Source organism: Lycium ferocissimum, unplaced genomic scaffold (assembly GCF_029784015.1).
Source record: "Lycium ferocissimum isolate CSIRO_LF1 unplaced genomic scaffold, AGI_CSIRO_Lferr_CH_V1 ctg10223, whole genome shotgun sequence".
NCBI classification, from domain to species: Eukaryota; Viridiplantae; Streptophyta; class Magnoliopsida; order Solanales; family Solanaceae; genus Lycium; species Lycium ferocissimum.
Window position 1 is genome coordinate 1 of NW_026713211.1, and position 26,412 is coordinate 26,412.

Here is a 26,412-nt window from a genome sequence, read left to right on the forward strand (position 1 = left end):
GGGCCATTCGCCCCACTTACACGGCTAGATCATGGAATTGGATGACTTTTCTAACTTCCAATTTTATCACTTTTGGTCCCAAATTTTCCTAATTGTTCCATACCAACAAATTCAAGCACAACTTATGTCTTAAAAAAAATCAAAGGTCAAAAATCCCGACCTTGCATCCCGGAACAGTTTTGTCCTTAACTTATCATAATTAATCCGGATTGTTTCAATGTACAAAAATACGGGTTCTAACAGTATTATTGTTGCTTATGCCTTACATACTCAGTACAATGTTCGTACTGACGTTCATTTTCTTTGGACGCCGTGTTCATGCCCACAGGTAGACAGGGAGGCGATCCAGATTCGTAGGAGCTATTAGCTGATTTGAGAGCACTCCATTTTCCCGGAGGTGCCATCGATTATTCTTTTGGTATATATATGTATATGTACGTTTTGGGCATGACGGGGTCCTATCCGGACCCTATGTCTAGCACTCCAGTAGAGGCTCGTAGATGCGTAGTGTGGGTAGTATGGTCTCACAGATCTCATTGTATGTATATATATATATATATGTGTGTATGTATTATTTTGATAGCCGAAGGGCTCATGTATATAAAGTAAGTATGTTTCAAGTAAAATGGCTCTAGTATGAGTGTAAGCATGAGATTGATGAATAAATGTGTCAATGAGTGATAGAATGAGCGGTGCTCGGTGGTTAGCCCCGGGTGCCAGTCATGGCCCTAGCCGGGTCGTGACAGTGGTAGTAACTATATAAGGTTGTCACCTTCCCCATACCCCATACATATATATATAATACCTAATATACGCGTATATAACGCCTGAGGGGTGTTGGGTCTGTATATGCATATGTATATATAAAATGCAATGTAATGCAAAACATGATAAGAGAACAAGTAAATCTAGAGACCATACTGGATCTAAGAAATACTTTCTGAATATAGCATTGTGGAACATGAAACAAATGGATCATCCCTAACGCTAAGAGTAGAGCCATTATGGATTAACGTTACGTATACGTTTTGTTCATAAGGATCATGCCAAAAAGAAGGAAAGGGACAGCCTTAACATACCTTGTCATCCACTTAGCCAATCAATGTCTATCTTCTCGAGCAAGTAAATCTACATTCAAGATGATTCATACTAAGGTTAAGTTGTTGAAACACTTACAAGATCAAATTAAACTTATAGGTGAGCTAACGAAATTTTGGCAGCATTTTCCCTATATTACCTACTTCCTCCAAACTTCAAAACAACTCCAAAACATCAATAAAAACATCAACAATACCATAGACAAAAGATTACATCCAACTTAGACTCAAATCAATCCAAAACTCCCTTCCAAAATCATTCAGTAGCCATCAACTTCAACTTAATACCTTATGACTTCTCTACTATGATTCTCTTCACTTTAGGACTTGCTAATCCCTCAAATCAACTCAACATAAGAAACAAGATGAAGAACATACGTTATACTTGAAGAACTTCAACTCATACAACTTGCTTCAAGACCAAATTCACCACAACTTCAAGTGTAAACAAGAGCCATCACCTTCTATTAACTAGCTTGAGGTTTTAAAGCTTGATCTTCCCTTGAAATAGTTTGGGAGGTTTGTGGATGATTAAAGATGGTTGAGAAAACTTGGAGAGACTAGGGATCTATTTTTGGTGAAAAATGAGCCCCAAGTCATGGCACTTTAATTTATAACAAAAGGAAAAAATTCCACCGCCTCAATTTCACGGTCCATTTTCACGAACCGTGAATTATTTCACTGGCTGTGAAAGTGGCCGTGAAACCACTCCAGCAAATCCACCTTGCTGTAACCATTTCACGGTGGCCAACCACCACTTTCACGGCTCGTGAAATTATTCATGGTCCGTGGAAGTGGGCGTGAAATATTCTCAGTCTGATTTTCTGACGAAATGTATTCTTTCCTATTCGTTTGATGTCCAACCTTCATACTCTCTTCCAAACATGATTAAGGATTTATAACTCCAAGATATACACATAGTTCTCATACACAACTTCCCAAATGATCTCCAGTACGAACTGTTATATCTTGTGTTTTCGCGTATTCGGCAGTTTCAAAATAATTGTGACTTGTAAGGAGTAAGGCCAAATTTTGGTTTTATTTAGCATATAAGTTGTCTATGAGAAGTATGGACGCGGAAATATCGAGGAAGGCCTAAGGGCAAAATTGGAATTTCGGAAAAGAGTTCGTGAACTACCAATTGTTTAATCAAGTAGTTGGGCCAAAAAAAAAATAAAGGAAATGAGGCCCAAAGTGTGGGATGTGGCCGGCCAAGGCCATATGGCCCAAGGCCCACATGGAATTAAAATCCATGTGATTAAATAAGATGGCCACCATATTATTCTCCATAATTCCTAGAACTTTCAAGAGCAAAAAAAAAAAGAAGAACTTGGAGAGCACAACCAACCAATTCGGCCAAGGAAAAAAAAAAGGGAAAAATTTCCAAGCCTTCAACTTTGATCCAAAAATCTCTTCCTTCTTGAATTCTTGACAAGTTCAAGACGCTCTTCGACGTGGTATAATTGGTTAAGCGAGAAAACCACGTTTCCGACAAGTTGGAATTTGAAGAAAAGGTAAGAATTCTATGTTTTTGTGTTATGGAATGGGTATATGTGTTATAGTGATTAGAGTTGCATGAAAATTATGGAATTGTTGTGTGTGCATGGCCGTGTGGTGCATGTGTGTGTTGTGGCCGTGTGGTGCCTTGCATGAAGGGAGAAGGATTGAATTTATTTAGTGTATTAATTGTGTTGTTGTATTCTTGGGGAGTAAATGAAAGGAGAATGGTCTAAGTTGGCATGAAAAATCCATTGTTAGGTTGTTGTAGGAATTATATGATTTTATTCTAGTTTTATGTTATCATGGAAATGAAATTGTTAAGATGCAAATTATGATGATTGTTGATGGAATCGGAAGATGGAAACATACTATGAATATGCATGTTAAAGATTAAAAGTTTTGGATGCATTATGGCTTTGGTGGAAAGTTTGCATATGTGGTATATTTTGCGAATATTTTGTAGAAATGATATGAAGTGTTTCCGAATTGTATTTGAATGGTTGTGGATTGGTAAATAAATATGAGAATGTTGACATGAAGTTGGAAAGGTGAAGTCGGAATGAAAGCTATAACAATATGGTGGAAAGAAGATTAGTTGTGTTATATTGTGATTTGTAGTGACTATTATTGTGTTGTTGGTATTGTTGTGGATGTTGTTGTTGATATTATGGCCGGGTTAACTCCCGGGGATGTTGAATTTATAGGGGAAATGCTGCCGAAATTTCGGTAGGCAAATATGGATTTAAACTTGAGTTCTTAAAAGCTTGTAACTCACATTTGGTAATTATGACCAATTGTAGATTTTGGTAGAAACGGGAGTGGAGCTCAGACGAGCGTAAGACGCGAATAAGGTATGTAAAGCCTACCTTTCCTTCTTTGGCATGTCCTAGTCATACTAGGAGAAGATCGGAACCTCGGGGATAATTCTGCTCTTAGAAATCCGAGTTTGATTTGGGATACTATTCATTCAGCGCAATTGAACTATAATCCTTATATTTGATTAAAAGAAAGCTTAAACCTTTGTAACCGTTGCAAACGTACCTGGATCGTTCCGAAACTCTTTTGGATGGCTTTAGGGAGCCTAAGGTTTGTAATTATGCTCGCCGCCTCGACTCGACCCGAGGTGGGCCCACAGTCCCGAGACTTTTGTGTTGCTCCGTTTGACTTATTTTCATAACGATAATTGAAAGGCATTTAGTTCTCACTACTTTGCATGTACGCATGGTTGCTAATCTTTTTATGCTAACTCAGATTTTCTTGAAACGCGGTTGTGGTTCACAATTGATTTCTAAAGAACTAGTTTTGTACAAAGAAACATAAGATTGATTTTTTTAAAAAAAAAACCACTCCGACGGGGGTGTGAGATTTTAATATTTAGACTTTCCAAAACCACTCCGAATGGGGTGTGATGGCCTCAGCTTACGCCTAAGTGTGCTATGGCCTTGGGTTGTATCTGAGCGAGCCATGGCCTCAGCTGATCACTGAGTGTGCTATGACCTCGCCCTTACGTCTGGGCGCGCTATGGTCTTGGCTTATGTCTGAGTGTGCTATTTTTCCAAAACCACTCCGCAAGGGGTGCGAGGTCTTACTATCTTATTTCATTTACTAATTATGTTTACATTATTATTACTAATACGCCCGAAGGGGCCGTGATCACTATGACGCCGGAAGCGGCAATGCCCGAAGGGGCCACTGTTGATATTATGCCGGAAGCGGCAATGCCCGAAGGGGCCATTGTTGATATTGAGCCGGAAGCGGCTGCCCGAAGGGGCTATCATTATTTCGCCGGAAGCGGCGCGTGTGATGTATTGTATTATTCCTTTAAAAGAAGAGTTCTAGATTACATTACTTACCTTGAAACGTTAGTTGGATTGCGATTATTTATTTAAAGCTTGTTTTAGGACTTGTGTATTTATCTATGTTTTCCTTTAGCAAAGGCTGCAGGTATTGGGTTGATTATGACTTCTTCCTTCCTAAATTGCGCGGTGGTTATTATCTATCCTCGCTTTACATATTCAGTACATATTCCGTACTGACCCCCTTTCTTCGGGGGCTGCGTTTCATGCCCGCAGGTACAGGGACGCGACTCGGCGATCCAGCCACTTAGGGGGATTCAGCTCTAGAAGTCGGACAACTCCACTCTTTCCGGAGGCTGTTCCTATTTTGGTATAATTTTGTGTGTATATTCTGCAAGTTGTACTTTTAGACGTCTGCGAACAGCGTGGGTGTTATGGATACTGTTTGGTTTGCCAGTCACTATATTATTGTACAGAAGTAGCGGTAGCCTCTTCGGCCAGCCTTGCCCTATGCCATGTATATATTTGTGTATGTGTAAATATGTTAGTACGTTTTAAGACGTTTTGAGTTATATATCGACTTTAGTATTTTATCGAGAATAAAAAAAAAAATCTATTGATCGCCATATTCGAGTGCAAGTAGTAAGTGTTGAGTTCTCAGACAGGGTAAGCCCGGTCACTTGTCATGGCCCTAGGTTGGGTCGTGACAAAAGTGGTATCAGAGCAGGTCAGTCCTCGGCATGTTCGCAGACGGTGTCTAGTAGAGTCTTGTTTATCGGTGTGTTGTGCACCACATCTATAAACAGGAAGCTACGAGACATTAATAGGGTGTCATTCTTTCTTTCATGGTGAAGATCGTGCGAATAGAGCTGTGTCGTAAGTAAAGTCCCTAATCCAATGATCTGTATGATTTCAGTGATGCCTAGGAAGAGTAAAGCGACGGCTCGGAGAGGCAAGGCCATTGTGGATGAGGCAAGTAGCCAAGCTCCCAGGTCTACCAGAGCTCAGACTTACACTGGGATACGTATTCGGTCCCAGGGTTCTCCTACTTCCTCACCTCCGGAGGGGCTTAGAGAGGCACCTGATCCAGCCCCAGCTCCAGCACCTGAACCAGTGCCTCCAATTCACCGGCCGGATATCCAGAGTCAGGAAATAAGAGAGATGAAGGATGCAATACGCTTGCTAACTCAGATACTTGCTACTCAGGCTGGACGACAGGATAGGGGCCATGAATACCCGGATAGAGCTGCTAGTGCCAGGGCCCGAGATTTTCTTACCTTAAATCCCCCAGAATTCAAGGGCACGGACCCAAACGCTGATCCCCAGGAGTTTATAGACGGTATGCAGCGTACTTTAGATATAATGAAGGCGTCGGCTACGGAGTCTGTTGAGCTAGCCGCCTATAGGCTACAAGGTATAGCAATTAATTGGTTTCAGTCATGGAAGTTATCCAGGGGGAGGGATGCCCCTCCGCCGACTTGGCAGGAATTCTCAGATGCCTTCTTGCGCCATCATATGCCACCTGAATTGAGGCGGGCAAGAGTTGACCGGTTCCTTAACTTGCGGCAGGGTAGCATGTCTGTTAGAGAATATAGTGTGGAGTTTGATTCTTTAGCTAGATATGCCCCTTCTATTGTGCAGGATATGGAGGATAGAATCCATCAATATGTGAGAGGGTTAGAGCCGGAGTTACAGGAGGCTTGTATGGCAGTTGCCATGCAGCCGGGTATGGATATAGCTCGTGTTCAAGCTTATGCCCAGGGATCAGAAGATCGAAAGCGTCAGCGAGAGGCTACCTCAGGGCAGAGTAGTGGTCAGCCCAAGAGGGCCAGGTCGGAGGGTCAGAATAAAGGTTCCACCAGAGAAAGCAGACCCCAATCTAGCGCATCTTCGTAGTTTCAAGGATCTCAGCGGGGTAGGGAGGCTTTTCCTAGACAAAGACAAAACTTTTCTTATGCGTCGGGCTCCCAGCAGCAGGCGGGGTCAGGGCAGGAGGTGATGCCCCCTCCCCAATGTGCGACTTGTGGGAGACGCCACATAGGGCGATGTCGGCGTGGCGTGTGTTATACTTGTGGTGATCCGACGCATTATGCTAGAGATTGTCCACAAGGAGTGGGCCATACTGTTCTTGGAAACTCGGTAGCAGCGTCGTCACCTTCGGTAAGAGCCCCCGAGACAGGACCTCAGGCTTCCTCCGGTCGAGGTAGGGGCGGAGGTAGAGCACCTAATTCCAGTACGGGGCCACATCGTATTTATGCGCTAGGGGGAAGACTGGATCCAGAGGCTCGACAGGATACACCACCAGGTAATCTACGTTAGTGAATTCGTTATATTGATTGGCAAATGATTTATATGTGCTACCCACAAGAATAAACTTCCCCGCCTTATTTATAAGACCTTATAAGGTTCATTTGACATTCGAGGACGAATGTTTTAAAGGGAGGGAGGATGTTATATCCCGTGTTTTTGCACATTCGGGAAAATTTGGACATAATTGTGATTTGTAAGAATAAGGCCATGCTTTGATTTTATGTGGTGTGTATGTTGTTATTTATGGAAAATATTGACACGAGGACGTTGGACAAGGCCTAAGGGCAAGCTTGGGATTTTGGAAATTAGTTCGTGAATTATAAAATAGGACAATTGTTTAATGAATTGGGCTCAAAATAAATGAGATAAAATGAGGCCCAACCTTAGGGGGGTGGCCGGCCAAGGCCATATGGCCCAAGGCCCACATGGAATTAAAATCCATGTGATTAAATAAGATATCCACCACATTATTCTTCATAATTCCTAGAACTTTCAAGAGAAAAAAAAAGAAGAACTTGGAGAGCAACAAGCTAACCTATTCGGCCAAAAAAAAAAAAAAAAAAAGAAAAATTTCCAAGCCTTCAACTTTGATCCAAAAATCTCTTCCTTCTTGAATTCTTGACAAGTTCAAGACGCTCTTCGACGTGGTATAATTGGTTAGCGAAAGAACCACGTTTCCGACAAGTTGGAATTTGAAGAAAAGGTAAGAATTCTATGTTTTTGTGTTATGGAATGGGTATATGTGTTATAGTGATTAGAGTTGCATGAAAATTATGGAATTGTTGTGTGTGCATGGCCGTGTGGTGCGTGTGTGTGTTGTGGCCGTGTGGTGCCTTGCATGAAGGGAGAAGGATTGAATTTATTTAGTGTATTAATTGTGTTGTTGTATTCTTGGGGAGTAAATGAAAGGAGAATGGTCTAAGTTGGCATGAAAAATCCATTGTTAGGTTGTTGTAGGAATTATATGATTTTATTCTAGTTTTATGTTATCATGGAAATGAAATTGTTAAGATGCAAATTATGATGATTGTTGATGAAATCGAAGATGGAAACATACTATGAATATGCATGTTAAAGATTAAAAGTTTTGGATGCATTATGGCTTTGGTGGAAAGTTTGCATATGTGGTATATTTTGCGAATATTTTGTAGAAATGATATGAAGTGTTTCCGAATTGTATTTGAATGGTTGTGGATTGGTAAATAAATATGAGGATGTTGACATGAAGTTGGAAAGGTGAAGTCGGAATGAAAGCTATAACAATATGGTGGAAAGAAGATTAGTTGTGTTATATTGTGATTTGTAGTGACTATTATTGTGTTGTTGGTATTGTTGTGGATGTTGTTGTTGATATTATGGCCGGGTTAACTCCCGGGGATGTTGAATTTATAGGGGAAATGCTGCCGAAATTTCGGTAGGCAAATATGGATTTAAACTTGAGTTCTTAAAAGCTTGTAACTCACATTTGGTAATTATGACAAATTGTAGATTTTGGTAGAAACGGGAGTGGAGCTCAGACGAGCGTAAGACGCGAATAAGGTATGTAAAGCCTACCTTTCCTTCTTTGGCATGTCCTAGTCATACTAGGAGAAGATCGGAACCTCGGGGATAATTCTGCTCTTAGAAATCCGAGTTTGATTTGGGATACTATTCATTCAGCGCAATTGAACTATAATCCTTATATTTGATTAAAAGAAAGCTTAAACCTTTGTAACCATTGCAAACGTACCTGGATCGTTCCGAAACTCTTTTGGATGGCTTTAGGGAGCCTAAGGTTTGTAATTATGCTCCCCGCCTCGACTCGACCCGAGGTGGGCCCACAGTCCCGAGACTTTTGTGTTGCTCCGTTTGACTTATTTTCATAACGATAATTGAAAGGCATTTAGTTCTCACTACTTTGCATGTACGCATGGTTGCTAATCTTTTTATGCTAACTCAGATTTTCTTGAAACGCGGTTGTGGTTCACTAATGATTTCTAAAGAACTAGTTTTGTACAAAGAAACATAAGATTGATTTTTTTTTTTAAAAACCACTCCGACGGGGGTGTGAGATTTTAATATTTAGACTTTCCAAAACCACTCCGAATGGGGTGTGATGGCCTCAGCTTACGCCTAAGTGTGCTATGGCCTTGGGTTGTATCTGAGCGAGCCATGGCCTCAGCTGATCACTGAGTGTGCTATGACCACAGCTTACGTCTGGGCGCGCTATGGTCTTGGCTTATGTCTGAGTGTGCTATTTTTCCAAAACCACTCCGCAAGGGGTGCGAGGTCTTACTATCTTATTTCATTTACTAATTATGTTTACATTATTATTACTAATACGCCCGAAGGGGCCGTGATCACTATGACGCCGGAAGCGGCAATGCCCGAAGGGGGCCACTGTTGATATTATGCCGGAAGCGGCAATGCCCGAAGGGGCCATTGTTGATACCGAGCCGGAAGCGGCTGCCCGAAGGGGCTATCATTATTTCGCCGGAAGCGGCGCGTGTGATGTATTGTATTATTCCTTTAAAAGAAGAGTTCTAGATTACATTACTTACCTTGAAACGTTAGTTGGATTGCGATTATTTATTTAAAGCTTGTTTTAGGACTCGTGTATTTATCTATGTTTTCCTTTAGCAAAGGCTGCAGGTATTGGGTTGATTATGACTTCTTCCTTCCTAAATTGCGCGGTGGTTATTATCTATCCTCGCTTTACATATTCAGTACATATTCCGTACTGACCCCTTTCTTCGGGGCTGCGTTTCATGCCCGCAGGTACAGGGACGCGACTCGGCGATCCAGCCACTTAGGGGGATTCAGCTCTAGAAGTCGGACAACTCCTCTCTTTCCGGAGGCTGTTCCTATTTTGGTATAATTTTGTGTGTATATTCTGCAAGTTGTACTTTCAGACGTCTGCGAACAGCGTGGGTGTCACACCCTAATTTTCGATAGGGCATGATGGGCACCCGACCCTTACTTAGGGCCGAGCGAACCCGCAGACTCTTATAATACTCATAGCCATACTGGGCCCGCAAAGCATAACATAAGCACATAAGGAAAACCCCTTCTTTTTTTTTTTTCGACAAATCAAACATGCTTTTCATCTTTTTCAAATCAAATAAAACCTGTAACCATAACAAATCTGTAAACACATGAAATTCATAACACAATGCATAATGATACAGCCTTACATAGCCGCTTACAAACGAACATCTCATACACACGACATCGTTCCGCAAAGTCTCTAACATGAAACAAAGCTCACAACATAAATACTCGACTCGGCAAAGACTCCGGAGAAAGTGGAGCTCGCCAATCCACCGGAACATCCGCCGCTAATATCCTCTACTCATCCGAATACACCTCGCGTGGCATGAAACGCAGCCCCCGAAGAAAGGGGGTCATACGACATATGTACCGAGTATGTGCGTAACATACAAAAACCAAGATCATAACCGTAGTAAGAATACGGAAAGTGAGCACAATAACCGAATACCAAAGGCTTGTATCTTAAACACAAATAGTATCCGGCCCATAATGGACCGAGTGACATACGCAAATAATCATCATACTCATACCGAAACACATCATAACCCGTCATATGAGATAACATTAACCGATGTGGATTTGCCTAAACCAATGTGGGATTTGCCTAAACCAATATGGAATTTTGCCTCATAATTGGGTTTGCCCCACCATCGGTGAACAAACTCATCGTATCATCATACATCATCACATATCATATGCGGTCCAAAGTGGGACCCGGGACGTAACGTGGTCGCCACCCTATCCGGCGCCACAACACAAAGACACCGTACGTTTTAAATCTCCGTATCCCCATCACACATCATAACGCCAAACACAAGATAACACCAAATATAAACGGAACCCGACCCTCTAGCGAGGAGTCTGTGAACCGTAACACAAGATAACACCGAATATATCATAGTGCGCACGATAACATACCGCCCGGATCCGGGAAAGAGGTAACACAAAACGCACGAGCAGATCGTAAGTAGCCATAATCATACAAATCATCATTTCAAACTCAACCGAATAACCAAAGCGAACTATTGGTTCGAAACCGAAACAAGTAGTCAAATCAAAGTTTTCTCCCGAATCCCCTTGGGAGCATATCAAACCGAACTTCAAAAAACCATAGTTACGTACCAAAATCATGTGCATAAAAATCCTTATTTCAAACTCAACCGATAAATAAGTAATCATACTCGGGGGGTCGGAAAGATAGTCATATTGGTTCTTTTTCAAAAATAGGTCATTATAACCAACATAGAAAAGTCGCGGGACCCACGTACGAGCGTCAACCCAATCCGGGCCCGCCTATAAGAATCAAAGTCCTTACTCGTCATAAAATCATTTGCGAAGGAATCAAGGCGATCCGAGCTCTTTTTGAAAGTTACGGTCGTTCGTAGTTTCGAACTCGTTCGAGAATAAATCTCTTTTTGAAAAACAAAATTCTTTTGAAAACAAAACTCTTTGAAAACCTTAAAAATTTAATCATACAAAAGATATAAGAATTATAACTCAACCGCATTAAGGATACGAATATCAAGAGACGAATGAGAATCGTTTACGAGCTCAAAGCAATCCAATACCGTTCATGAAAGTTACGAACATTTTTAGACGTAAGATCCTTTCAAAGTAAAACCGTTTACACAACTTTTCAAACTCAATCATATCAAAGACATACGAACCACAACCTAACCATACTAAGGATGCCAACATCAAAAGCAAATACGAATCACAAACATACTCGAAAACCTAAGAACGGAGTTACCCCGAGGCACAAATCATGTCATACCTTAATCCCGTCTAAGACATGCCAAAAGAAAAGAAGGGTAAGCTTCACATACCTGGTTTGCTTCCTAAGCTAGTCCAAACGTAAGTCTTGTCTTCTCAAAATCTACAACAACATCAATAGGCATCGAACATTAACCATGAGCGTCAACGAATTCAATTCCAAGCCATTACTTTTATTTACAGAAATTTGGGCAGCACTTCCCCTATAAATGCAACAACCCCGAGATTCAACTCGGCCAAATTCAACAACCATGCCAATAACCATATAAACGACATTAATAATCAATCTCAAACGCATTCTAACATTTATAACTCCTTTCTACATAATTCGACGACATTCTTTTATATTCAATTCAACTACATATGTTCGAACCAACATCGACGATCACATGTCCAAGTACTAATCCAAATCATTCAAACAAGATTTCAAGGGACAATTCACAAATTATTCAAATCAGCCCACTCAACATACAAAATGTCCCGAAGCACTCCAAGTTCAAGAAAACATCAACAACACACCCCAATACTTGACTTTAACAACATTCAAGAAACTATATTAAAATTACATTAGCTTCTCCCACAACCTACAAACGATTCCAACTTCCATTTAAATCATTAAACCATCATTTTCATCATAAAATCCATACAACAACAACCAAAACATGTCACACCCCAACCTTGATCAGGGTGTGATGGGCACCCGACCCCATATCTGGAGCCGAGCGAACCCTCTGACTCTTATTACATAGATAAATTCTCGTATCAATTGAAAATAGAATACATAGTGAACTCAAATTTTTTTTCTTCTAGTAAAGTCTATCATCACGTGGGATCCGTGACATGAAACATAATAACATATTAATCGGCGAAACCGTCTACAAAGCTGTCACTCTATACCCTTGACTCTATCTGCAAAGTCTCTAACACCGAACAAAACGTCATGGCTCATATACTTTGACTCGGCAGCACTCCAGAACAAGTGGAGCCTACCAACCCTGCTGGAACATCCTGTATGCTAGCTTCAATTCGTCTGGGTGCACCTGCGCGGCATGAACGCAGCCCCCGAAGAAGAGGGGTCAGTACGAGCATTGTACCGAGTATGTAAGACATGAACAGTAACAACATAGTAAGAGCTGTAGAGCATATCATGTAAAGAGAGTATTCTGTACACATGGAACATATCACGTGTAAAACTGTAACCTGTGCAGAGTGATACTTGTATGAAAACATAGACCGTATCATAGGGTAAAGAGTAACCTGTACATATAAGTGCCCTTGGGCAGATGCCGTGCTTTCTTAGCTTTCCTTACTCATATATATACATATATACATAAAAATAGAATATATCATATTGCCGAGGCGTCGGCAGCCGATCCATTTAACCATAAATATGCACATCCCGCGTCCGGGCATCCCGCGTCCGGGACGATATCATGTGCCATACTCCAACTGATCAGGTGGATATGCGTATATAACGCTCTGCCCTTATCTCCATTTTCCCCCTTAGATATATCGGCGTCTATAGCGCCCGGCTCTTTCATCATATACATATACTCATATCATATACATATATCGTCTATAGCGCTCGATTCTTTTTGTCATATGCACATACTTATATCATATATATTTATAGCGTCTATAGCGCCCGATTTGCTATCATATACATATACTTATATCATGTATATTTATCAGCGTCTATATAGCGCTCTGATTCTGCTCTCATATATATATATATGCGTATGTCGGGTACACACATCAATCGGGGTCACAAGGCATAATTCCATGTGCTTAGAATCCTTAGAATAGTCATTACCTATAATAAACTTGGGATATCCAGAAATAGTTTAACATTTCCATATTTTCATTTTTATAACAGAACATATCATCAACATGTCTATCGTAGACATTTTCTCATTTTCGACTCCATCGTTGTCATTACAAGATCATATTCTTCATCTTAGTCAAGGAATCATCTTTGTCATACTTATCATGGACATATGTTCTTTCTTAGCATTGTCGTTGTCATGGTCATCATAGACATATTTACATTAGGGTAGCGTGGTACCTATCGTTTGATAATCGGGACAAGGATCAGAAGTTTCCTTAGGATTCCACTCCAAAACAAGCCAAATGAAACAATAAGGAAAATCCGGGAACAATAGGCCCACCTCGGGTCAAATGAGGCGGCGCACACAATTTACGTGTAATACGTTTCATGACATTACTTATGAGAGTTTTAAGGTAATCGGGTCTCATTTATGCAAGTTCTAGAGGTCTAGGAAGTTTTCCAACCCTTTGCACCATTTCTAGTTCAATTCTACTGAATGAATAGTAGCGAATTTCAATCTTGGATTTCGAGAAAAGGAATGGTCCCCGAGGCCCGTATCCAACTTAGTACGTCTAAGACATGCCATAGAAAGAAGGGTGAAGTCTTACATACCTCTTTCCGCTCCTTACGCTATTCCAAAGTCACGTCGCAATCCCGTCAAAATCTGCAAATTGGTCATATTTACCAAACTCTTATTAGGATTCTTAGAGTTAGTGTCTTAAGGGAACACTTGGCTACCGAAATTTCAAAGATTTCCTCCGTAAATATACCATGCCACCAAGTTTAACTTGGCCGATTTCATTCAACAACAATCCCGGAATACAACCCGGCCACATTATCAACAACAATACCACAATATTCATAATAATCCAATGCTACCCGAAATCTTCCAACTTCCATAAAAACATTAGCAACACGTTTCCTTCCTTCCATATTCGTAAAATATAACAACCACACATTAACAATATTATTCATGCAATTACAAGGAATCATGCTAATGTCATACTAGATTCTTCAACAATGCACATACGACTTCAAATCCATTTCAAGCCACCAAACTTTCATTTTACATCATGGAATCCGCAACGACAACAATCAACATATTAAATAGAATTGATTCATTTTCTCCTATACTACACCATACCCCACGGCCACAACACTACATGCACACTTCCATAAAGTTTCATGCATTACCATCCATTTCTATACATTTCAACAACAACCAACATATTACATATGATTAATTCATTCTTTTCTACACAACATAATACCACACATACGGCCACACCACACACCACCACAACTTCAACATGCAAAATTTCATGTTCTTTCATTCCCTTCTACACACTACAACATGTACCAAGCATCTATAACACAAAAAGGGAGATTGAACCTTACCTCTTTCCTTTGTTCTTCAACTCTCGGCTAGGGTTGGAAATGGCAAGAATAATTGGTTTCCTTGTTCCAACAACTCTTCCATGTTAAAGAGGACCCTCCATTTAGTGGAAATACTTGAAGGAAATAATTTTTCTTGATCAATCTTTCATGGCCAATTTTTGGCCATGGTGGCCGAACACTCTCTCTTCTCCTTCTTTTTTTTTTTTTTTTCTTTCTTGAAATTTCATCAATTAAAATGATGACTCTATATATATATACATGTCTTCATCCACTTTTCCATATTTATTCTTAAGTCCCTCAATTATGGTCACTTGTTCCCTTTCTTCCCTTTCTAGACTTTTCCTCCTTTTTCTTGATTTTTCTTTTCTTTTCTTTCCTCCAAGCTTTCTTCAAATTTCTAGATTTTTCCTTAATTAATAAAAGATGACTTCCATGCTTACTTGGTCATCCTTATAAAAATGTGCACATGACCATGCACATGCTCCATGTCTTTTTCTTCTTTTCTCTTTTTTTTTTTTTTTTTTTTTCCAACAAGTCATAAATGATAATTTCCGAATTCCAAATTTGCCCTTCACACTCCATGCCAATAATATTATAAGCGACTTGCGCATCCAACCAAACTAAAAATATAACCTCGTCCTCGACTTCCCGCCATTAACTCGAAATACTCAAATGTGCAAAAAATGCGAGGTGTAACATCCTTCCCCCTTTGGAACATTCGTCCTCGAATGTTCAACTAGTCTTACAGGGTCGTATAAGCACCTCGGGGGAACTCCCTTTTCATAACTGACGCTATCCTTCACATTATCTCTTAAGCTATCCAATACCGTTCTCTTGGTCATACTCTTTCTCTTCATACACGTCCATTTTCTAGTGTCCTGTCATTAGAGGTTTTTGCAAGACTTCTCACACTGCCTCAAACACCATCCCGATTCTTATACACTTATGGTTGGTTTTCCGAGCTCCCCGACTTATTTCCATGAAGGGGTTTCATTTGTAATCCAACATCCATATCCAACATATTACCGTATCAATCGTCTCTATTTCATCCTTACATTCCTCTCACCCGCTTCCCCCTTTAGGGGTATGTTTATACCATTATCCATTTATATTTCGTCTCATATCCTCATTCCCAATCTCAATCTATAGTAGAATAATAATAACTTACTTTGCAACACTTGTACCATTTACTCTTGCTATCACTCGAACTTCGGTATCCTTACTCGATTAATGCCTTTTATACCGTAACTTCGGTTGCTGGGATTCACATGTCCACCGATACAATCATATTTGGGATATCCTACACCTTCACATATACATATATTCAATTACTACTAACTGGCCCACAAAATACGTCCAAACGCTGTTCAAGCCTATCCTAGTTCTAGAGCTGTGATACATTTCCTGTCTCTTCACCGAGCAAGTCTGCCTTGTCCTGCGCGTCCTCTTATGGTCTCCAACCGTTCCATACGCTCTAGTTTCCCTTAGGCTAACCCAACTTCCCCTTTGTCTCATATGTCTGACTATGTAAAATTTCTTGCAAACTTCCCAGGGGGTCACCCATCCTCCCACCTGAGCACGCTTAACCTCGAAACTTTGCTGGAATCCGGTGCCTTAACACTGATATAATCGCGTCCACTTTCTTATATGACCGGTATTACATGATCTAAAGCCAGTTGAAGCCTTACAGCTTTCGAAACGTTTTCGTACTACGTCCTTTCTTTTACAATGACCGTTTTGCCCTTTTCTCTTCTCGATGTTTACTTTTCACTCCTGTGCCTTACTATCCTTTGTCCTGGATTCCCATATTCTCGAGGGTAGCGATCACACCTTCGTCGCCACACCCAAATCCATAGTCTTTCCAAAACAACACGTCTCATGTTTTACTTGTTCGCGGTATTCTCTTTCTCCGCTTCTTTCGTCGTACGGGAGGCTTATATAAGGAATTTCTTCTTCCTATGACTTGGCTCTATCGCACGATCTCAGACAGAAAGAAGGTCAACATTTCCTAGATGCCCGCTGCCTCCCGTTTATAAATGTGGCCGGCTTCACACTCATAAACAGGACTCTACCGGACACGACTTTGCAGACAACCCTTGGACCGACCCGCTCTGATACCACTTTGTCACACCCCAACCTTGATCAGGGTGTGATGGGCACCCGACCCCATATCTGGAGCCGAGCGAACCCTCTGACTCTTATTACATAGATAAATTTCTGTATCAATTGAAAATAGAATACATAGTGAACTCAAATTTTTTTTTCTTCTAGTAAAGTCTATCATCACGTGGGATCCGTGACATGAAACATAATAACATATTAATCGGCGAAACCGTCTACAAAGCTGTCACTCTATACCCTTGACTTTGTCTGCAAAGTCTCTAACACCGAACAAAACGTCATGGCTCATATACTTTGACTCGGCAGCACTCCAGAACAAGTGGAGCCTACCAACCCTGCTGGAACATCCTGTATGCTAGCTTCAATTCGTCTGGGTGCACCTGCGCGGCATGAACGCAGCCCCCGAAGAAGAGGGGTCAGTACGAGCATTGTACTGAGTATGTAAGACATGAACAGTAACAACATAGTAAGAGCTGTAGAGCATATCATGTAAAGAGAGTATTTTGTACACATGGAACATATCACGTGTAAAACTGTAACCTGTGCAGAGTAATACTTGTATGAAAACATAGACCGTATCATAGGGTAAAGAGTAACCTGTACATATAAGTGCCCTTGGGCAGATGCCGTGCTTTCTTAGCTTTCCTTACTCATATATATACATATATACATAAAAATAGAATATATCATATTGCCGAGGCGTCGGCAGCCGATCCATTTAACCATAAATATGCACATCCCGCGTCCGGGCATCCCGCGTCCGGGACGATATCATGTGCCATACTCCAACTGATCGTGTGGATATGCGTATATAACGCTCCTCGCCCTTATCTCCATTTTCCCCTTAGATATATCGGCGTCTATAGCGCCCTGGCTCTTTCATCATATACATATACTCATATCATATACATATATCAGCGTCTATAGCGCTCTGATTCTTTTTGTCATATGCACATACTTATATCATATATATTTACCAGCGTCTATAGCGCTCTGATTCTGCTATCATATACATATACTTATATCATGTATATTTACCAGCGTCTATAGCGCTCTGATTCTGCTATCATATATATATATATATACGTATGTCGGGTACACACATCAATCGGGGTCACAAGGCATAATTCCATGTGCTTAGAATCCTTAGAATAGTCATTACCTATAATAAACTTGGGATATCCAGAAATAGTTTAACATTTCCATATTTTCATTTTTATAACGAACATATCATCAACATGTCTATCGTAGACATTTTCTCATTTTCGACTCCATCGTTGTCATTACAAGATCATATTCTTCATCTTAGTCAAGGAATCATCTTTGTCATACTTATCATGGACATATGTTCTTTCTTAGCATTGTCGTTGTCATGGTCATCATAGACATATTTACATTAGGGTAGCGTGGTACCTATCGTTTGATAATCGGGACAAGGATCAGAAGTTTCCTTAGGATTCCACTCCAAAACAAGCCAAATGAAACAATAAGGAAAATCCGGGAACAATAGGCCCACCTCGGGTCAAATGAGGCGGCGCACACAATTTACGTGTAATACGTTTCATGACATTACTTATGAGAGTTTTAAGGTAATCGGGTCTCATTTATGCAAGTTCTAGAGGTCTAGGAAGTTTTCCAACCCTTTGCATCATTTCTAGTTCAATTCTACTGAATGAATAGTAGCGAATTTCAATCTTGGATTTCGAGAAAAGGAATGGTCCCCGAGGCCCGTATCCAACTTATGACGTCTAAGACATGCCATAGAAAGAAGGGTGAAGTCTTACATACCTCTTTCCGCTCCTTACGCTATTCCAAAGTCACGTCGCAATCCCGTCAAAATCCGCAAATTGGTCATATTTACCAAACTCTTATTAGGATTCTTAGAGTTAGTGTCTTAAGGGAACACTTGGCTACCGAAATTTCAAAAGCATTTCCTCTCGTAAATATACCATGCCACCAAGTTTAACTTGGCCGATTTCATTCAACAACAATCCCGGAATACAACCCGGCCACATTATCAACAACAATACCACAATATTCATAATAATCCAATGCTACCCGAAATCTTCCAACTTCCATAAAAACATTAGCAACACGTTTCCTTCCTTCCATATTCGTAAAATATAACAACCACACATTAACAATATTATTCATGCAATTACAAGGAATCATGCTAATGTCATACTAGATTCTTCAACAATGCACATACGACTTCAAATCCATTTCAAGCCACCAAACTTTCATTTTACATCATGGAATCCTCAACGACAACAATCAACATATTAAATAGAATTGATTCATTTTCTCCTATACTACACCATACCCCACGGCCACAACACTACATGCACACTTCCATAAAGTTTCATGCATTACCATCCATTTCTATACATTTCAACAACAACCAACATATTACATATGATTAATTCATTCTTTTCTACACAACATAATACCACACATACGGCCACACCACACACCACCACAACTTCAACATGCAAAATTTCATGTTCTTTCATTCCCTTCTACACACTACAACATGTACCAAGCATCTATAACACAAAAAGGAGATTGAACCTTACCTCTTTCCTTTGTTCTTCAACTCTCGGCTAGGGTTGGAAATGGCAAGAATAATTGGTTTCCTTGTTCCAACAACTCTTCCATGTTAAAGAGGACCCTCCATTTAGTGGAAATACTTGAAGGAAATAATTTTTCTTGATCAATCTTTCATGGCCAATTTTTGGCCATGGTGGCCGAACACTCTCTCTTCTCCTTCTTTCTTTTTTTTTTTTTTTTTCTTTCTTGAAATTTCATCAATTAAAATGATGACTCTATATATATATATACATGTCTTCATCCACTTTTCCATATTTATTCTTAAGTCCCTCAATTATGGTCACTTGTTCCCTTTCTTCCCTTTCTAGACTTTTCCTCCTTTTTCTTGATTTTTCTTTTCCTCCAAGCTTTCTTCAAATTTCTAGATTTTTCCTTAATTAATAAAAGATGACTTCCATGCTTACTTGGTCATCCTTATAAAAATGTGCACATGACCATGCACATGCTCCATGTCTTTTTCTTCTTTTCTTTTTTTTTTTTTTTTTTTTCCAACAAGTCATAAATGATGATTTCCGAATTCCAAATTTGCCCTTCACACTCCATGCCAATAATATTATAAGCGACTTGCGCATCCAACCAAACTAAAAATATAACCTCGTCCTCGACTTCCCGCCATTAACTAGAAATACTCAAGTGTGCAAAAAAATGCGAGGTGTAACAAAACATACTAAATAAAATTTGTTCATTCTTTGCCAAACAAAACAGTCCATTTTCGGCCAGCCCTTCAACACAAAAGTTCCATGATTTTTCATCCATTTCCTCACACTACAACACATTTAAACCATCCATAACATATGAAAAGAGGATTAAAACTTACCTTCTTCACTTAGTTCTTCAACATTTTCTTGTTCCCATGCTCCTCTAATTCCAAATGAAATTATATTCGTGACTATGCGTTACCCGGACTTCGATTGGTACTTCGTTACTTGAAATTTCACTCAAAATTCTCATTTTGTGAGGTATATTTGCTCCCTTTTTTGTGCTGAATTTTCTGGAAATTTTTGGAACTTTGGCTGAAAAAAATGAGATTTTTGTCCCTTAAAACGGAATGCTGAAGTCGGTTTTACTGTAGCTACAGTACTGTAGCGGTACTGTAGCGGTGCCGCGGGAATGCTGTTTCTGCGTCGACAGTTCAGTTTGTAACGTCTATAATTCTCTACTCCGATGTCCTATCAATGAACGGTTTGTTGCATTACAAACTAGACTCGACGAACTTCATTTTAGGACTTTGAACCACCTTAAAACTCCACATATACTATGAGATATGCGCCTCCAAAGTTAACTAAAATCCGTCTCGCGTTTCTCAAATTTTCGTCGAACTTATTTTCTTCAATTTGCTCAATCCCGAAATATTCCGAAATTCTCCATACATGATATTTATCACTTATTACACTAATAATGGCCATGTTCCCGTGTTTCAAAATATTCTTTCCCGATTACGACTTACGAGATCGTAATTCACCCTTTTTCTTCGTTGTTACGTACTTTCCATGGCTTGTGCCTTTCAAAACATCCCATTACTACGATGAGGTACATGTCAAACTCATGCTCTGAAAACGCGGGGTATAACATCCTTCCCCCCTTTAGAACATTCGTCCTCGAATGTTCAACTAGCCGCATAGGGTCTTATAAAGATCTCGGGGGGTTTCCTTTATTACCATGACATACCGTCTCATCTCCAAACCATATTTCTTCTTCATCGTCTTTTCAAACCTTCCCAAGTCATCTTCTCCCCAGGGCTTTACTTATTTTTATAACAATCTTCATTATATTCACATTGTCCCGTTCGTATTCGATCTCATAGTGTACCACTCCTTAACTTTTTTTTACCCTTTCTGATCAACTTTATCCTTAATAGCTCACAAGCTGTCTTATCAATACGTTCATATACATCACAATTCTTTTCCTCCGTACTCTTGTCTTAATCTCACTATTACTATCGGCACGACCTTTCAAGTCGTATTACAAACCCATATCTCATTCTCTTTTATTTCTGGAAAACTTTCGGTAGAGTTTCCTCTATATTTCTTACTACCTCAAAACTCGCACGCTCAGAAATACCAACAATGCCTCACGGGGCCAACATACATATATACATATCATATCATATCACGACCCCTCACATAAAGGCTCCCAACATCAACAACAAGTACGAAAATGATAAACTTACCTCGTGTGTCCAACTCGAACCGCCTCGTTACACTTTTCTTGTTTACTTTTCCTTTTAATCCTCAACTTATATTTCAATCGTCGCAATATCTTACCCGACACATATCTTTCATACCTTTGCTTACCGCGTACTTCGTAACTTCCAACATCATCCATCGCTTTCTTCTATCGATGCCATTCTTCCGCTGAAACCAAAGGTCGATAAGAGAAATCTCATTTCCTATGACTTGGCTCTATGGCACGATCTCGATATGAAAGAAGAGTAACCATCCTAGATGCCCGCAGCCCTCCGTTTATAAATGTGGCGCGCTTCACACCATAAAATGGACTCTCATGGACACGACTTTGCAGACAACCCCTAGGACGAACCGCTTTCCGATACCAATTTGTCACACCCTAATTTCCGATAGGGCATGATGGGCACCCGACCCTTACTTAGGGCCGAGCGAACCCGCAGACTCTCATAATACTCATAGCCATACTGGGCCCGCAAAGCATAACATAAGCACATAAGGAAAACCCCCTTTTTTTTTCGACAAATCAAACATGCTTTTCATCTTTTTCAAATCAAATAAAACCTGTAACCATAACAAATCTGAACACATGAAATTCATAACACAATGCATAATGATACAAAGAAGCTTACATAGCCGCTTACAAACGAACATCTCATACACACGACAACGCCCGCAAAGTCTCTAACATGAAACGGACTCTCACAACATAAATACTCGACTCCTAAGAAGCTCCTAGGAGAAAGTGGAGCTCGCCAATCCAGTTCGGAACATCCGTCGCTAATATCCTCTACTCATCCGAATACACTGCGTGGCATGAAACGCAGCCCCGAAGAAAGGGGGTCAGTACGACATATGTACTGAGTATGCAAAGCAGAACATACAAAAACCAAGATCATAACCGTAGTAAGAAGTACGGAAAGTGAGCACAATAACTAGAATACCAAAGGCTTGTATCTTAAACACAAATCGCATCCGCCCATAATGGACCGAGTGACATACGCAAATAATCATCATACTCATACCGAAACACATCATAACCTGTCATATGAGATAACATTAACCGATGTGGGATTTGCCTAAACCAATGTGGGATTTGCCTAAACCAATATGGAATTTTGCCTCATAATTGGGTTTGCCCCACCACTGAGTTTGCCCCACCATCGGTGAACAAACTCATCGTATCATCATACATCATCACATATCATATGCGGTCCAAAGTGGGACCGGCGGACAGAACGTGGTCGCCACCCTATCCGGCGCCACAACACAAGATAACACCGTACGTTTTAAATCTCCGTATCCCCATCACACATCATAACGCCAAACACAAAGATAACACCAAATATAAACGGAACCCGGCCCCTAGCGAGGAGCTCGGTGAACCGTAACACAAAGCATAACACGGAATATATCATAGTGCGCACGATAACATACCGGCCCGGGATCCGGTGAAAGAGGTAACACAAAACGCACGAGCAGATCGTAAGTAGCCATAATCATACAAATCATCATTTCAAACTCAACCGAATAACCAAAGCGAACTATTGGTTCGAAACCGAAACAGTAGTCAAATCAGGTTTTCTCCCGAATCCCCCTTGGGAGCATATCAAACCGAACTTCAAAAACCATAGTTACGTACCAAAATCATGTGCATAAAAATCCTTATTTCAAACTCAACCGATAAATAAGTAATCATACTCGGGGGTCGGAAAGATAGTCATATTGGTTCTTTTTCAAAAATAGGTCATTATAACCAACATAGAAAAGTCGCGGGACCCACGGACGAGCGTCAACCCAATCCGGGCCCGCCTATAAGAATCAAAGTCCTTACTCGTCATAAAATCATTTGCGAAGGAATCAAGGCGATCCGAGCTCTTTCTTGAAAGTTACGGTCGTTCGTAGTTTCGAACTCGTTCAGGAACAAATCTCTTTTTGAAAAACAAAATTCTTTTGAAAACAAAACTCTTTTGAAAACCTTAAAAATTTAATCATACAAAAGATATAAGAATTATAACTCAACCGCATTAAGGATACGAATATCAAGAGACGAATGAGAATCGTTTACGAGCTCAAAGCAATCCAATACCGTTCATGAAAGTTACGAACATTTTTAGACGTAAGATCCTTTCAAAGTAAAACCGTTTACACAACTTTTCAAACTCAATCATATCAAAGACATACGAACCACAACCTAACCATACTAAGGATGCCAACATCAAAAGCAAATACGAATCACAAACATACTCGAAACCTAAGAATGGAGTTACCCCGAGGCACAAATCATGTCATACCTTAATCCCGTCTAAGACATGCCAAAAGAAAAGAAGTGGTAAGCTTCACATACCTAGTTTGCTTCCTAAGCTAGTCCAAACGTAAGTCTTGTCTTCTCAAAATCTACAACAACATCAATAGGCATCGAACATTAACCATGAGCGTCAACGAATTCAATTCCAAGCCATACTTTTATTTACGAAATTTAAAAGCACTTCCCCTATAAATGCAACAACCCCGAGATTCAACTCGGCCAAATTCAACAACCATGCCAATAACCATATAAACGACATTAATAATCAATCTCAAACGCATTCTAACATTTATAACTCCTTTCTACATAATTCGACGACATTCTTTTATATTCAATTCAACTACATATGTTCGAACCAACATCGACGATCACATGTCCAAGTACTAATCCAAATCATTCAAACAAGATTTCAAGAACACTTCGGACAATTCACAAATTATTCAAATCAGCCCACTCAACATACAAAATGCCACCCGAAGCACTCCAAGTTCAAGAAAACATCAACAACACATTTCTTTTCTTCCAAATTCATAAACCATACTAACAATCCATACTTTAACAACATTAATCCCATAAATTCAAGAAACTATATTAAAATTACATTAGCTTCTCCCACAACCTACAAACGATTCCAACTTCCATTTAAATCATTAAACCATCATTTTCATCATAAAATCCATACAACAACAACCAAAACATACTAAATAAAATTTGTTCATTCTTTGCCAAACAAAACAGTCCATTTTCGGCCAGCCCTTCAACACAAAAATTCCATGATTTTTCATCCATTTCCTCACACTACAACACATTTAAACCATCCATAACATATGAAAAGAGGATTAAAACTTACCTTCTTCACTTAGTTCTTCAACATTTTCTTGTTCCCATGCTCCTCTAATTCCAAATGAAATTATATTCGTGACTATGCGTTGCCCGGACTTCGATTGGTACTTCGTTACTTGAAATTTCACTCAAAATTCTCATTTTGTGAGGTATATTTGCTCCTTTTTTGTGCTGAATTTTCTGGAAATTTTTGGAACTTTGGCTGAAAAAAATGAGATTTTTGTCCCTTAAAACGGAATGTCGAAGTCGGTTTTTACTCGTAGCTACAAGATCTTGTAGCGCATCTGTAGCGGTGCCGCGGGAATGCTGTTTCTGCGTCGACAGTTCAGTTTGTAACGTCTATAATTCTCTACTCCGATGTCCTATCAATGAACGGTTTGTTGCATTACAAACTAGACTCGACGAACTTCATTTTAGGACTTTGAACCACCTTAAAACTCCACATATATTATGAGATATGCGCCTCCAAAGTTAACTAAAATCCGTCCCGCGTTTCTCAAATTTTCGTCGAACTTATTTTCTTCAATTTGCTCAATCCCGAAATATTCCAAAATTCTCCATACATGATATTTATCACTTATTACACTAATAATGGCCATGTTCCCGTGTTTCAAAATATTCTTTCCCGATTACGACTTACGAGATCGTAATTCACCCTTTTTCTTCGTTGTTACGTACTTTCCATGGCTTGTGCCTTTCAAAACATCCCATTACTACGATGAGGTACATGTCAAACTCATGCTCTGAAAACGCGGGGTATAACAGTGGGTGTTATGGATACTGTTTGGTTTGCCAGTCACTATGTTATTGTACAGAAGTAGCGGTAGCCTCTTCGGCCCGCCTTGCCCTATGCCATGTATATATTTGTGTATGTGTAAATATGTTAGTACGTTTTAAGACGTTTTGAGTTATGTATTGACTTTAGTATTTTATTTAGAATTTCAAAAAAAATCTATTGATCGCCATATTCGAGTGCAAGTAGTAAGTGTTGAGTTCTTAGACAGGGCAAGCCCGGTCACTTGTCATGGCCCTAGGTTGGGTCGTGACACGAACTTACAACAACCGACTTATAACGAATCTTTAACGGACGTGAAAGACGAGGTGTAACACTTCAAGTTTTGATGATTGACAAAATATGCACACATGGTAAATGAACTAAGTTTTCAGACATGTTCTATCAAAAGAAGATGAGTAAAGAGAATACAAACACAGAGCGAAGAGCATGATGCTATGAAACAGGTCTGTTAACGCTTTTCATTATCCATCTGTTGCAGGAATGAATGAGAAAGGGATGATGAACCAGGTTCGTGAACATGTTCCATCTCAGACAGTGCAGAGATTTAGAGGCAGACGAATCAGGTGGATGAAACAGGTTCGTGAACATGTTCTGGCACAAGTCCTACAACAACTAGGATTTGCAAATTTATGGTAAAGACCTGGAGGTCAAGTTGAAGGATTCCTTACCATAATTAAACAAGGTTCTTCAGACTCCTATATCGGTGCTTATTCAATATGTAAATACAAGTAGTTACCAAAAAGCCTACTCTTACAAGGCCTATTACGGGGCATGATTAACATAGAATTCAAAACCCCTTAAGATCATAAATCATGTGAG

The 26,412-nt window shown here is 39.9% G+C and overlaps 1 protein-coding gene across 1 annotated transcript; it reads left to right on the top strand.

Moving 5' to 3' along the window:
- Positions 1-6,391: 6,391 nt before the first annotated feature.
- LOC132041450 (uncharacterized) lies at positions 6,392-26,169 on the top strand (the record flags this gene model as incomplete). Its single annotated transcript, XM_059432164.1, has 2 exons — positions 6,392-6,698; positions 26,072-26,169. Coding segments are annotated over exons 1-2 (405 nt in total), but the record flags the coding sequence as incomplete, so codon positions are not given.
- Between the last annotated feature and the right edge of the window lie 243 nt (positions 26,170-26,412).